This window comes from Strigops habroptila, chromosome Z (assembly GCF_004027225.2).
Source record: "Strigops habroptila isolate Jane chromosome Z, bStrHab1.2.pri, whole genome shotgun sequence".
Classification (NCBI taxonomy): Eukaryota; Metazoa; Chordata; class Aves; order Psittaciformes; family Psittacidae; genus Strigops; species Strigops habroptila.
The window spans coordinates 98,140,948-98,155,962 of NC_044302.2; the positions used below are offsets into that span (position 1 = coordinate 98,140,948).

The 15,015-nt window shown below is 47.9% G+C and overlaps 1 protein-coding gene across 5 annotated transcripts in view; it reads right to left on the reverse strand.

Annotated features, from left to right (window-relative positions):
• Positions 1-13,700, reverse strand: part of PSTPIP2 (proline-serine-threonine phosphatase interacting protein 2) — a 50,746-nt gene extending 37,046 nt beyond the window's left edge. For 2 of the 5 annotated variants that reach the window (XR_003989079.1, XR_003989076.1), the window contains exons 1-3: positions 9,448-11,217; positions 8,929-9,089; positions 7,838-7,924 (exon numbers count right to left, since the gene is read on the reverse strand). Coding sequence is in view for 2 of the 5 variants with exons in the window: in XM_030469781.1 (XP_030325641.1) it covers positions 7,838-7,924; positions 8,929-9,089; positions 9,448-9,538 (339 nt within the window). In the remaining 3 variants the exon portion in view is untranslated. Of the gene's footprint in view, positions 1-5,112; positions 5,257-7,837; positions 7,925-8,928; positions 9,090-9,447; positions 11,218-11,983; positions 12,120-13,530 lie in introns of those variants that run through there. The other 3 variants (XR_003989077.1, XM_030469781.1, XM_030469782.1) reach the window with 3 other exon arrangements.
• Positions 13,701-15,015: the final 1,315 nt, after the last annotated feature.

Sequence of the window (15,015 nt, forward strand, 5' to 3'; positions counted from 1 at the left end):
CCACATCACTGAGTGTCAGGGCACCCAAAGACTCAAAGGCAGAGGGCTGGAACTGGATGAGCTTTAAGGACCCTTCCAACCCAAACCAGTCTGTGATTTCATGATTCTATTTCCTAAGCAACCAAGGCTGGACCAGCCCTCGCAGTGCACCATGTTACACGAAACATGGGAGGTAACAGAGACAGTGGAAGTTTCCAAAAGAGCTACCTCCAGGAAGCGAAGTTGCTCCTGGCCTAGAAGGAGCAGGGCAGGTTTATATGCTATGAAACCAGCCTTCATATCACCCTTGTGGGCAGATGTTGGCATGGAAAGAATGAAAGCATGACTGTCCATAGGACATCCCAAAGGCAGGGCAGGCAGGGAGCAATGAAAGAGGAAGGGCAACGTGGCAAGCACAGAGCCATGGGCACGGAGGACAAGATTTAAAGACATAATAAACTGAGCCAAAGACAGATACAGAGGATGGGGAATTGCACCAAGCCCTCCCCAACTAGAGGGTTGCAAGAGGATGAGCATCTCTCCTCTCACCCTGCAGCACACGGTTCTCCTGGTGCTCCTGCTGGGCAGAGCTCAGAGCCCATGTGTTCTTTAGAGGAAACTACACAGAAACAGCAAAAAGATGATTTCAAGGTGACAAAGCAGCAGCTGATGTTTCACTAGTCTGCAGGGCTCAGCAGGATGTGCCCCCCCTTCCCGATCCACTGCCTGGGATTGCAACATCCTCCCAATGGACTTGATGAGGAGAAGGAATTTTTGTGCCTGTTGTGATGTTTTGGGTTTTGGTGCACTTACAGGCAAACGAGCTAAAATGCTCTAGTGGGGATCTGAAGTCATGTTTTGACCTTGTATGACAGCTAAAGGGTGAGCTGCTGAGCTTGGCATTCATCTTCAACATGGAAAACCTCCTCATGACACATACCCAGTGAAGCCAGTGACGAGGGAGAATCAGAGAATCAGAGAATAGTTTAGATTGGAAAAGACCTTTAAGATCATTGAGTCCAACCCTTAACCCAGCACTGTCAAATGCACCACTAAACCATGTCACTAAGTGCTACATCTACATGTCTTTTAAACGCCTCCAGGGATGGTGACTCCACCACTGTCCTTGGCAGCCTATTCCAGGCCTTGACAACCCTTTCAGGGAAGGATTTCTCCTAATACCTGGTCTAAACCTCCCCTGGTGCAGCTTGAGGCCATTTCCTCTTGGCCTATTGCTTGTTCCTTGGAAGAAGAGACTGACCCCCACCTCACTACAACCTCCTTTCAGGCAGTTGTAGAGAACGATAAGGTCCCCCCTGAGCCTTCTCTTCTCCAGGTCTCTCAGCCATTCCTCATCACACTTGTGCTCCAGGCCCTGCACCAGCTCCATTGCCCTTCTCTGGACCCACTCCAGCACCTCAATGTCTCTCTTGTAGTGAGGGGCCCAGAAATGAAGTGAAGGACCCAGAACTTTTCTTCTCAGCCCCACTTGCTTTGATAAACACAGCAGAAGCTGGGTGACTATTTTAGTAGCCAGAAGCACCGTGCAGCAATAAATGGCTGTGCTATTCTTGCTCACAGTCAGCACAAGCCTCAGAATCGCTCAGGGTCCTGCAGATATGGCTGGGATGAAATAAAACCTTGCACTGGTGCATGAGGGTGCAGGGTGCAAGAGGCTGCAGTTCCTTCCCATTCCATGACCAGGTGGGTACAACAGGACAGACAAAACTCACTGCAGGGAGGAATAGGACTCGCTGTAAATTCACGCGTCTCAGAACAGCAAAAAGCAGCTTTCTGATTAATAATTTTCCATTTGAAGTTTCCTTCCCATAGGGAAACACACCCATCCTGCTCATCCTGGAGACACAGAGAGCAATGGACCATCCTGCCTCGATTGAACTGCTTCTTCCCACGTACCCCACCTTGTTCCTTTCAAAGGAGGACCTGAGGGTTTCATAACGCTGCTGATAAACTCTGCCAGGCCAGGCCCCATTTAGAGAAGGACAGGCAGGAGCAAGGGGAAGTGAAACGGCACAGCCAGCATTGCACTGTGACTCAGCAGCTGGGTGATGAAGCCAGTAGCCTGGGGCTGGCAGTGGGGATGCAAGAAAAGGGAGTTTATCCCCAGTCAGCTAAACAGGGCTAAAAGAGTACCGTGGCAATGAAGGAGAAATACAGCCAGCCACAGCACTGACAAAATACCATCTGCCCATGCCAGAGAGGCCAGAGAGAGGAATTGCTGGTTCCTTCGCACACACCAATGCTCCCTTGCTCTGCAGCAAGGGGCAAAGCATTCATTTTCCCCCACGCTTCCTTTGTGCCACTGCAAAAAGAGATGCAATAGCTCTTTCCTACGCATTGGGGGGTATACAAGTATTTTTGGGTACTTTGACATATGCTTTATTAGAAAACTAAATATGCCAGTGCAGTTTTTACTGCGAATGACTTGCCTGAGCTATGCATTGTTGTAGCAGCATTGCTAAATACACTGCAGAGAGTAGAGCACTGGTTTCGTCTCATTAAATGCAAAATGACCGAAAATCCACTCTCCAAGTGGCAAGCTGTGAGCCAATACACCAGACTTAAAGTGGGGTTTTTTAGCATTACCATAATGTCTATTTTTCTTATTACAGGACCAAAGTGCTCTGATGAAACCCAAATCTCTGCTGCTGGGTTACCCGAAATACTCTGCAAGAGCAGCCTGGGGAAGAACCAGGCACTTTCCAAGAAAATGATTAAAGTGAAAGAAGAACAGCATGTTGCAAAACCAAACGCAAACAAAAGCCCACATTTGCTCAACTCGGGGCAATCACTACATTCAGGGCAAGAGGAAACAAACACCGCCTTTGGTGTGTCTTCACAGCTCTTTCACAGGCAGCACAGGCTGCGTCATGTGAGCAGGGGCATTCAGGCCAATGCATGTGTAGCTTCAGGCATCTCTGGACTTCAGCCCCTGGGCAAGCAGGAGCTGCAGGAGGATGCAAAAGAGAAACCCCCTTTATTTAAGGGGGTTTATCAATTTATCATCTTGTGCAGAGACCTGAGAGCATGAGCAAACTGGAATGCAGGGAGCAAAGTCACCGTGTGCTTTCCCAGCGCAGCACATCATGAGCATCACACCATGAACTTTGGCAGGGACCAGGCTGCAGTGCAGGAAAAGACAGACATATGCACACCACTGAAAAGAACAGAACTAATGGGGTTTAAAGCTAAATCAGTCCCAAAGAGGCTTGAAGCACAGCCCTGCCACCCTGATAGAGCAAGGGCAGGCTGCAGCTTATCCCCAAGAGAAATCCGGCCATTGACATTCACAACCAGATGCATTTCAAAGCTGGGAGACGCGACACCAAAAACTGCTCAGCTTTCAGAGGGTTTGGTTATTTTTCAGGCTTTGTCCCATCAGTGGGAGCATCACCACCCTGGAGCCCCCCCCAGAATCTCCCCTTTCCCATCAGACTGTCCTGACCACTGCACAATCACTTGCTTCAGCAAAGAATTCTCCTTGACTTTTTGGCTTAAGCGAAGTAGCTTAAGAGGAAAAACTGGAGGAGGAAGTTTGTGCTCTCACACCACTAAACAGTAAACAGAATCCGGACGAGCAGCATTCTGCACCTCGGCTAAATTTGGGGTTTTCTGTCCATCTTTTGCTTCCCCAACTCCCTTCCCAGCCCTTGTCGCTGATGCACAGTCACCGGCCCACGGTGTGGAGACTGCTTAGTGTGGTAACTGCCTTTTCCATGGGCAGACAGACCGCAGCAGAGCCTCCATCTCTCCACTGACTCACATCCATCACGTTCCACTCCAGCCTCTGCCCCAGGCACATTTCCATTGTCAGGGGGGTTGAAGCACACAAGCTTTGGAAAGGAAAAAGATACAAGTCAAGCAAAATCCCTGTCGGCACCAACAGTTTTGAGCTCAGCAAGAACTGGGCATTATTCAGTATATAGCCATGCTTGCAATCCAGGCGGTCAGGCTGAAGCAAGCGCCCAATGCAATGTCGCAGCTCCTCCTGAGCCTGGGGGCTTGGGACTGCTCCTGCCCTAGTATTTTCTCCTTCCTCCAAGATCCTCCTTCAGAAAGCACCATGCTGCAGCTAAAGAGGAACAAACCAGGCAGCGCTAGCCAAAGCCAGCCCTGCAGCCAGGACCTCTTCTTCAACCCAATGCTCTGCCAAAGCATGATAATCCGCGTCTTCATAGCATCATGGTTATTCCCCGCAGCCTGGGGGATGCTGCCAGCACCCTGAAATCCCTCCTTTGCAAAGCAAAGTGAGCATTGTGGGAATAGCTTGAGAAAAGTCTGCCAGATGCAAAGCTGGCTTCATTCTCCCAGCCAGGTTCAATACTTCTGTGGGATTTACATATCTGACAGCGATGTGCCAGATAACACGCTAATGATGCTCCATGAGCCGGGTGCTCTGCACTTACGCCTCATCAGCATCCCCAAACCTGGCACCGGCTCCTTCTGGGACCCACACACCTTCTTTCCGCCCTGGAAGATGGGAGCTTCTTCCCAGAAATCATCTGGGAAACCCTGTGGGCCATTCACAGATGGGGATTTTCAGCCCCCAAAGATAAAATTTTGTCGTTTATTTTCTGGGAGAAAGGCTCACACGCCAAGAGGAACTGACCAGCCACAGTGCCAGTGCTGTGCAGCAGCTAAGTGCAGATTCTGCACTTCTCCATTTCCAAAAGCAACGTTCAGAATCAAAAGAATAAATTGTGGTTTTCCCTGAACTGTGGCTTTTCCTCCGCAGTTTGGCAACAGCACACTGAGGGACTCGCTCCTATCCAGGATTAGTTTGCATCAAAGGAGACATTTTGGCCATGGTATCTCTAAGCAGTTCATCAAACTAATATTATCAAGCCCCTAGCCCGGCACCAACTTCCCCAGCTCGGCAGCTCCACGGGGTGTATTTTAGCTGGACAGGGCAGGCTGCAAAGCCACAGATCTCGGGACATGCATGGATAGGGAATGCTGTTGCCTTCAGCAACAGCACCATAGGAGCATGAAGGTGGCTTTGGAGCAGCTCTGACCGGAGCAGAGTGACACCCCCCCCAGCCCTGCTGTGAGACCCCCGGCTCTGGCTGGGTCCTACCACACTGCCCCCAGCCCCTCCGAGACCCCACTCACCCAGAAGTGGTCCCGGAACCGCGCCTCCCGCATCCTGCTGCCGCTCGGACACTGACACCGCTCGAACACAGCTCCCTGGCTCTTGGCGCCGCCCTGCCCCGCCCGACCGGTCCCACCCCGCGGCGCAGTGTCAGAGAACCACAGTGTTTTCGGGGTGGGACCGTAAAGCTCATCCAGTTCTAAACCCCTGCCACATGCAGGGACACTTTCCACTAGAGCAGGTTGCTCCAAGCCCCTGTGTCCAACCTGGCCTTGAACACTGCCAGGGATGGGGCAGCCACAGCTTCTCTGGGCAACCTGTGCCAGCGGCTCAGCACCCTCGCAGGGAAGAACTTCTGCCTAAGAGCTCATCTCAGTCTTCCCTCTGGCAAGTTAAAGCCATTCCCCTTGTCCTGTCCCTACAGGCCCTTGCCCAAAGCCCCTCTCCAGGTTTCCTGGAGCCACTTTAGGCACTGGTGCTGCTCTAAGGTCTCCCCTTAAGGAGCCTTCTCTTCTCCAGGCTGACCCAGCCCAGCTCTCTCAGCCTGCCTCCAGAGCAGAGCTGCTCCAGCCCTCGCAGCAGCTCCGTGGCCTCCTCTGGCCTCGCTCCAACAGCTCCATGTGCCTCTTGTGTTGTTGCCCCAGAGCTGGACAAGGACTGCAGGGGGATCTCCCTAGAGCACAGCAGAGGGGCATAATCCTCTCCCTTGACCTGCTGCTCACGCTCTGGGGGTGCAGCCCAGCACACGGCATGGTTCTGGGCTCAAGCCCACACTGAAGCCAGGTCATATAGAGCTTCTTCTCACCCAACACCCCCAAGTGCTTCTCCTCAGGGCTGCTCTATCCAGTCTCCCTCAGCTCGTGTTTGTGCTGGGGATTGCTCTGACCCATGTGCAGGACCTTGCACTTGGCCTAGTTGAACTCCATGAGGTTCATACGGCCTCACCTCTCCAGCCTGTCCAGGTCCCTCTGGATCCCACCCCTTCCTTCCAGCCTGTCAATAGCACCATACAGCTCAGTGTCAACAGCAAATATGCTGAGGGTGCACTCGATCCCACTGTCCACGTTGCTAACAAAGATATTGAATATGATTGGCCCCAACACTGACCCCTGAGGAACACCACTTGTCCCTGGTCTCCATTTGGACATCAAGCTGTTGACCACAACTCTTTGAGTGTGACCGTCCAGCCAATTCCTTATCAAGCTAGAGGCCCATCCATCACACCCATTCCTCTCCAGCTTAGAGACAAGGATTATGTCTTACAGGACAGAGGATGCTTGGCTAGATGGACTTTTGGCCTGACCAGTGTGACTGTTCCTGCATTCTTGTAAAAGAAAATGGAAGCCTGCCCTGACATGTAGCAAGCCTGGCATGAAATGTGTGAGGACTGGAACAAAGCATCATTAAGGCTTCATCTAAGTATGGAGGCATAAGTGATGGGAATCATCTGCCATGAGGCAGAAAACAGCAGACTGGGTGTACATGGGAAGATTGATTTCATGCATCCTCACCAGGTTTGCTTAGACAGTTTGTCCCAAAGTGAATCCTAGACACACTGTTAGATTCCTCTTGTCCCTCCTGAACACAATTTCTGTGCAGGAGAAAAGGATATCTTAGGGAAATCTACAGCTATGGAAGGTCTAAGCAGTCTTACTCATCATTCATGAACAAACTAACAGATTGCAGTGGCCTAATGTCTGACCAAACTTTCTTTTTGATAAAGACCACAGTCAGACACCTTCTCTCACCACATGGTGAACACAGCATTACTTAAAGCCCTTTCCCCACTGGAGAGGTGTTTGTCTGTGTATGCTTTAGCAGCTCCCTGACAATGCAGGACAGCAGGATCTGTCAAAGCACATTAGAGGCACTCAAGAAAAATCTCCTACGCAGTAAATTGTGATTTATCATAGCAGTTATTTACGGCTGCAGAGCAAAAAGTATGTTTTGTTAAGTACAGAGAACATCTTCCAAGCTCTGCAGTAGGAGTACGGGTGAAGCTTAGAGATGAATTTGCTGCCTTGCAGATCCATGTGAGGGCTGACGGCATGGTAATCACTGCTGGTAGAACAGAGGACATGTGGCTGAAGATCACCCTTTTCATTTCCCAAGCAGCACAGTGCTGCTCTCTTCTGCACAGTCTCCACAGGCTCCTCCAACCTGCAAGTGTCCTGCAGTGGGGCTGTCAACACTTTGGGGCAGGTTATGCTCCATTGCACAATAGGTCTCTGCTGTAATCAGTTCTTCATTATGACCAGCCTAAATAGGGGAGGGTTTACCTCTCCATATAGCAATGATGTCTAAGAGTAGGAAGCTTTTTGAAGAGTAAGGGAAAAAGTCCCTGGCAGCAGTGATGGGGGGACTACAGTGATCTGATGCTGGAAGGATGGGGAAATATCATTATCACCATTAAGATGGGCTGTTGGGAGCTGCCATTTCCCACTGCTCTCATTTCCCATACATATCTGGGCTGAACTGAAAGGGACAGGAAGGAGAAGGAATCTCCTCCAAAACCACACAATGAATCCTTCTCTCCCCATGTATTTTTGTGAATGCTATGATGTGCTCTCTCCACATCCCGTTTTCACATAGGATTTCCACTTCCACCCCTAGGGCTGCACTGTCTGTAAACGGAGGCACCTCTGACCACTGCACATCAAACTCAGCTGCCAGTGGGGAACGCGGTGACCCAGGACTGCAACCAATCTGTCTTTCCAGGTCTACCTTCCGCTGCCATCCCCCCACCTTGTTCAGATGCCAGCCAGCAAAGGGATTTCTTTTCTCATGCCATATGCGAAGCTTATAAAACGTGCCCAGATCAGGGAGCTCAATCTATAGAGGGGGAGAAAGAAAAAACGCATTATCCATTTCTGTGAGGCAGCAAAGCATGCACACAAAGGACACCTCTGGATGTCTTTTAAGAACCAAATCAGAGAGGAGTCAAAAACCAAACTAAAAAAACCTAAATTTTGTTCTTTAAAAGTAATCAGTTCTACTCTGCTAAGAGCTTTACTTTTCTGGAGAGAAGAGCATATAAGTTTAATCCATATACTTTTGATCATGAGAGCTGCTTGAAACCACTCATCCCAGTAAGAACTAAGGCCAGTTCCCAAGCTTCAGTTCTTTCTCAAGCAGCATCTGCAAAGCACAGCCACAATTCCTCCAGAAGGCATCTATGGCTGCTGCTGCAAACACAGTAAAAGTTTTGCCTACAGCCACGCATTAAAATAATCTGTTTCCCAGTTTTTCTCTGACCAGTGCCCAGTCAACTTTTAAGCATGTTAGTTCCTAAATACAAGAAGACCCTCCCCAGCCTCCAAACTCAACAAGTGCTTGAGCTCAGCCCCAAACATTCAGGGAGGCTCATGTCCAGGCAGACTGAAGACCAGATCACCAAGGAGAAGAAACACCATTCCTAATTCTTCTGTAAACAACTAATGACCTCTTAGTTAAAAGAGGTTAAAAATAGATAAATTATTAGCTTTAGACAGACATGGCCTAAATGGGTGGAGCAGCCTATAGCTTGACCTGTGTCTGAGGGGGAGACTATCTGTTTCAGGAGCCACAGAGGAGATGTGGTACTTAGTACCACTATGACTTGAAGTCATCACCCCCTGAGCACCCAGTAATAACACCCTAAGTCTTGTTTGGAAAAGACAAGCCATATCCATGTGTTATATCCATTTGCATCACCAGCAAACTGAATGATTTCACCTCCACTTCAGAAGGATCTACTGAGGTAAAGATTTCATGACGTTAATTTTCTGTGTAGGGCTGAAGCTAATGCCCCAGGAAACAATACTAAGCCAAATTTACCACTTGCACAAGATTCATACCATGAATTTGTCAGTCTGTCCAGTTTCAAAGTTGTCTGAATTGTTGTCCAGCTTCATCTCATCTGACTTCCCCTTGTCTCCATAAATCTGAAAGAAGATGGTGGCATCCGTCCCTGCATTCTTAATGTCACTCGTCCAGATCCACAGAGACCAGGGGCTTTCTACAAAGAAAGGTTCAAGACATTTTGTTTAAAAAGTAATTTTTAAAGGTAAAAACCATAGTTCTCATTCTTTTCTCTGGGAGAGGGCAGGATTGTATGACATTCTTCAGGACATTTTATCCTTTTCTGCACAAACATGATCAGCTGTTACGTGATATGCACAAATGAGATTGCCTGGAAATCTAATTCTATGTTTTCATTTAAGATAAAATGAGATAAATCATGAATCACCACTTTCAAGGTGAACCATATTCTTCTATGTCATTCATTTCTAACAGGGTAATCCAGGGATATGCTCCATCTCTGTAGTTTGAGTACACAGTTAGCTTTCTTTCTGTCAATGAGAATCTCCACTTACTTGTGTATGATGCAATACAGATCCAGGTAGCTCCTAAAAATTTGTCCAGATGATCTGTGTTTGGAACAAGGAGGAGTATGGGTATGGCCATGTATCAGTTCATCCTGAGCTAATGAGCCTTCTTGAGGCTGGATCCATTAACCCCAGATATGGCTTTTGCAGGACAGGCTGTCTCAGATCCCATTCAGATATCTCCAGTCAGTCTGCACCATGTGGGGCAAACATGCTCAGAGCAACAAAAAGACATTTTTCAAAAGTTTCAAAGTTATTTACATGCCTAAATCCCACCTGACTTCAGCTAGCGCTTGTGCTAGTCTAAGCAACATGCCCAAAGATCATGACAAAGCTACAACATTTTCCTCTCTTAAGTCTTCACCCCACGCTTTGACTATAAAAGCAGTCCACCTGAAGCATCTTTGCAATGGTTTTCATACCAGGGGATGGTTGCCTATGTGAAGATGACATTATTTCCTCTAAAAAGCCCCTCATCTGCATTCTTTATTGGTAATAATGTGTTCCACTTCTGTAGGTTTTGTAGCACCTACAGAAGAGGGAACAGGCTTCTTTCCTGACTCAGATATCAGCTGAATTATTAACAAATCTTAATGAAAGAATTGCTCACTCTTTTGGTATGCCAGAACCCACATCAGCACGGCTTGACCTTCAGAGCCCAGAATGGAATACAAAAATAAGATGACATGCATATAAATCAGATCTTTACTGATGTACTCAGCACTTGACTGTGGAAAAGAGGCAGCTACTGAGGGGAAAAAGGGAACTCTCTTCTAGAAAAAGTTTTGCCCCTATATGCATAATGTCCATGACCACTCCTTCCTGAAAAGCACCAGCAAGTTTTATCTGAGCAGAAATGAAGCTAAGGCAAGTTTGTGCATGGCATATGATATAGCAGCCCCACTCTCCCTGGGTAAAAGAGCAAGGGCAACTCAGACACCAGAGACTTCTCTCATCTGTCTGGTTTGGCCTCCCTGACCTCTTGCTGAAGGAAAGGAGGAACGATGCATGCAGGAATGGGGAACAGGGAACTTGTACCAGGATTAAGTTGCTGATAGAGGGATGTTAGGGAAAAACCACGCAGGGAGAAAAGTGGGTGAGCTAGGTCTGCAGCTGCTGGAGCAGACCAACCATATCCCCAAATACCCATCATCATCCTCCCAGGGCTCTCTGGGCACATTCCCAATCCCTATCCCTTCACATCAAGGGATCCAAGCAGATTGGAAATTCTCAGAACCAGAGTGAATATTCCCCAGAGCACAAACACCATGGGTTGTTTGTGCCCTGGAGGGCTAGACCTGGCACTAGAGTTTCCAGGATAACATTTGAGATAACAAGGGGAAAATAAAAGGCTGAGAATAAATAGAAGCTATATGATGGGCTGCAATCCACAGGGGAAACAGCTTGCAAACGCTGTGCAGGGAGCCGTTTCACCATGGATACCCAAAGTGAGGTTGAACCAAGCTTTGATCATCTCTACAGAAAGGGACAGCCCTGTATGCACAGGGAGATAGGCAAAATGACATAATAGGTCTTTTCTAACTCCGAGTCTTACGCTTCTATAATCTGGCAGCTAAAGGTCACAGATTTCTCAAGGCTAATGCTCTCTGTCTATCTCCTGCACTGCGGCAGCAGGGGAATTAGCCTGTCAATAACAGTCAGAGCTGATAATAGAGGGTTAAAGGTTGCAGAAGCTTTAGTTAAATGGACCAAGTCAGAGATGCAATGTGCTTCTAACACTGACTAACATTTAGATAAAGCTTATTTAAATGAACTGCTGTTTAAGCAGGAGCCTACCGGAAGCATTCAGATTAAACTGGATGTATTATCCTAATTAAAACATTCTGCTTACACATACGCACTGCTGCAGGCAAGACGGTTGCGATCCATTCTGCATGGTGCAGAACCAGCCAGCGAGGCTGGGTGCTGGAGCTGTGTGTGGATGGATGAACATGCTGGTACGCTGCTCTGCTCTTCACAGAGCAGCACCTCCCAGCAAACGTGTGCCATTGCCTCCCTCTAGAGAAAAAGAGGCTTCAAATGCAGCACTGTTGTGCCTCGGGAGGCACTTTTGGCCTGTTTTTTTCTGTAAGGCCAAGAGTAAAAAAGTTGAAGTTAGTGTGAAGAGTTTGGCCTTTCTTCCTGCTTTCCTCCAGGTTTGTATTTTTATTATATTTAGGTTTTGTTTCTATCTGGAACAAGAAAGCTTTGCTTCTGTAGTGACAAGAAACGTAGCCTGGCTTGCCTGCAAAGGTGAAATGGCAGCAGAGGCAGCCCAAAGCCCAATGAACCTAGGAGGCTTTTCCCTTAAGAAAATGATTGAAATTCTTCAAAATATTTTAAAAGGTTCATTTTAAACTCCCCGAACCAGGATGTTCAAAGCTGATAGTCATGCAGGACTCAGTTCCCTTGAGCCTCTATCTATCTGACAACAGGTCTACTACATGTAATGTTGTGTGGGTGACACTCAGGTTGCTGTAGCATGTGTGGGGGTCACAGGGGGCTCCTGGGCACTTGTACCTACTTTTCAGTCTTCTCTGGCGCAGTGAGACCATTTCATAGAGCTCCCGTTCTATAAGACCATCTCCTTCATCTTCATCCAGCCATTTATCACAGGGGAAGGTTTGTTCAATACCAGTGAATGGGCAGTAAACCACCACCTAGGAAAAGAGACTGGGAAGGTGAGTTGGAATATTCTGTTGCTGGCAGCCCACGGGACCTTGATACTGAAAACTTAAGTAACTTAAGCAAGGATAGAGCTGGAGATCTTGGTTTTGCTCACAAAAATCAAGTTTTCTGGACCAACATGAACTGGGCTGGTTGCACAATTCCCAATTTGGGGTATAGCTAGAACCCATCTGTGCTGTTACTTCCACTTTCCAGAAGGAGATCAAAATGGGTCAGCAAAGAAAAGGTAAAACACCACAAGGGGAAGGGAATGGAAACAGGCAGTGTGTCAGTGCTGTGCCAGTGTGGAGCACATGCCCCGAGCCACAACAGTGCACAGTAGGCTTTTGCAGGGAGGACAAGATACAAAAAGCCTTCAAGCACACAGAATCACAGAATGGTTTGGGTTGGAAGGGACCTTAAAGCTCCTCCAGCTCCAACCCCCTGCCACGGACAGGGACACCTTCCACTAGAGCGGGTTGCTCCAAGCCCCTGTGTCCAACCTGGCCTTGAACACTGCCAGGGATGGGGCAGCCACAGCTTCTCTGGGCACCCTGTGCCAGCACCTCAGCACCCTCACAGGGAAGAACTTCTGCCTAAGAGCTCATCTCAGTCTTCCCTCTGGCAGGTTAAAGCCATTCCCCTGTCCCTACAGGCCCTTGTCCAAAGCCCCTCTCCAGGTTTCTTGTAGCCCCTTTAGGCACTGGAGCTGCTCTAAGGTTTCCTCTTAAGGAGCCTTCTCTTCTCCAGGCTGATCCAGCCCAGCTCTCTCAGCCTGTCCCCAGATCAGAGCTGCTCCAGCCCTTGGAGCAATTTTGTGCCCCTAAGTCACATCCTAAACTGATTTTCCTTTCCAGGAAAACTGCATTTACTCCTAGCTTCAGGGTATGCAGCTGCCTCCCTTTCCACCCTCCAATCACCTCCTGCTGATCTTGTACATGACCTCGCATCACATCTTGCTGCACTACCTCCCAGTAACAGCTGTGGTTAGCCACTTCTTTTTTTGAGCTCAAAAACAGCATCTAAAAACTTGAGCAAAGTCTGAATATAGATGATAAGTTTGAAATGCTCAGCACAATCTAAGACTGCTTTTCTGTCCAGCCCCTTAGGCGAACATCTGAAGGTGCTTTTGGCACTGAGCAAACAATAATCTCTATCTCTGTGACTGCAAAGGGGCAATCAACCCAATTAGAGAGTGATTGACTTATGCACCTAGTGTGCCTTTGAGACAATCAGCTACTACAATGCATTATGTACAATATTGACTTGTTAAACCAGGGATATTCTCATCTGAATAAATGCAGATTTATTTGGGGGGGGGTTTAATCATATTTAGTTGTTGGGCTGGGGTCATGAACAGGAAAGGGGCTGACAGCTGCCTACAGACAAGCAGCTTGGTCTCACCTTCTCACAATACCAGCCAGAACTGACACCACAATTGTCATGCCCAATGGTGACTCTGCTGAGTGGGCTGAGAAGAGCAGCTATCTCCACGTTAAAGAGATCTGTCCTGGCACGCTCGAATTCACCTCCTTCCAAGAAAATCTTCCCGCTGTTCTTTAAGCCTTTGGACCCATGGAGGATTATGTGGATTTTGGAGTTAGTGCCAGCTCCTCTGATATCTCCTGTCACTACAGCAACGTTGTACACAATACCTGAAGGAAGCAGGAGTTCGGTTAGGAAGAAGAAAGACACAGAATCATGGAATAGTTAGGGTTGGAAAGGACCTTAAGATCATCTAGTTCCAACCCCCCTGCCATCGGCAGGAAGGAGAAAAAAAGGCCGAGAGTTATAATTCTGATTGGATTTACATTGGACTCTACCAGTTTCCCACTGGTCTTTTTAGCTTTTGACTTACACAGAGAGCAATGCTTCATTTGGTTTGTCCCACACATACCTCTGAGAAATGCACAGCTACCTTCAGATTGTCTAAGAGAAACAGGTTTGTGGCCACAAACTCACTGCCACATGGCATAATGGAAAAAGTATGGGGTTTTTTATCACCACCATATGGTGATGATTAGGTGAAGAAAAGCGAAAAATTTGAATTGGCAACTAAGTTGCTTGATTTGAGAGGTACAAAGCACCAACATGTCAGAGAACACTGAGAGGGTGGAGAAGTGTTGCTTTAATGAGTGGTGGCAAGATTCGTAGCACCACAAAACTCTAAAAACTTGGGGACAATGTTGCTGAAACCAGCAGGACCTTCACTGTCACTGTAAGACCCTAAGGATCTCAGCAAAACAAGGCTTGGGAGAGGTATGAGCCCAGCTGGAAGAAATAAAAATATTTCTGAAAAGAAGTCCATGTGCATAAAAGTTTGGTTGTTTATTGTCCAGCTCTAATAGACTAACTAATTGTTGATCTAAGAAAGATAACATTTCTTCCTACAGGCCTTAATTCTGAGAAGGCTCATTCGTTGACAGCCGTAACTTAGACCTGTGTCATGATGTCAAATAAAGAGACACCTCTGTAGCCATAAGAAGAGCTGTTTTGGTAAGAGGCTTGCCAGGCTGGTCAAGAAAGCTTAAAGTAGATGTGTTGGGAGAGGGGGGGCATCAATCCATCCCAACACTCCCAGTTAGCTGGCAGTACCTGTAATAAATGCTTGGAGCGATGCAGAGATATTTCAGCTGCTCCAGCCATTGAGTCGGCTTCATTTGGAGCTCGGCTCAGATGCCTCTACACAAAATGCCTGTACTATGGGGAACAAACAAGAGGAATTAGAGATGTGTGCACGGCTACAGGGGTATGATATCACTGGTATTACAGAAACATGGTGGGATGGCTCCTGTGACTGGGGTGCTGTAATGGAAGGTTACGGGCTCTTTAGAAAAGGCAGGCCCGGCAGACAGGGAGTGGGAGTTGCTATTTATGTCAGTGATAGGC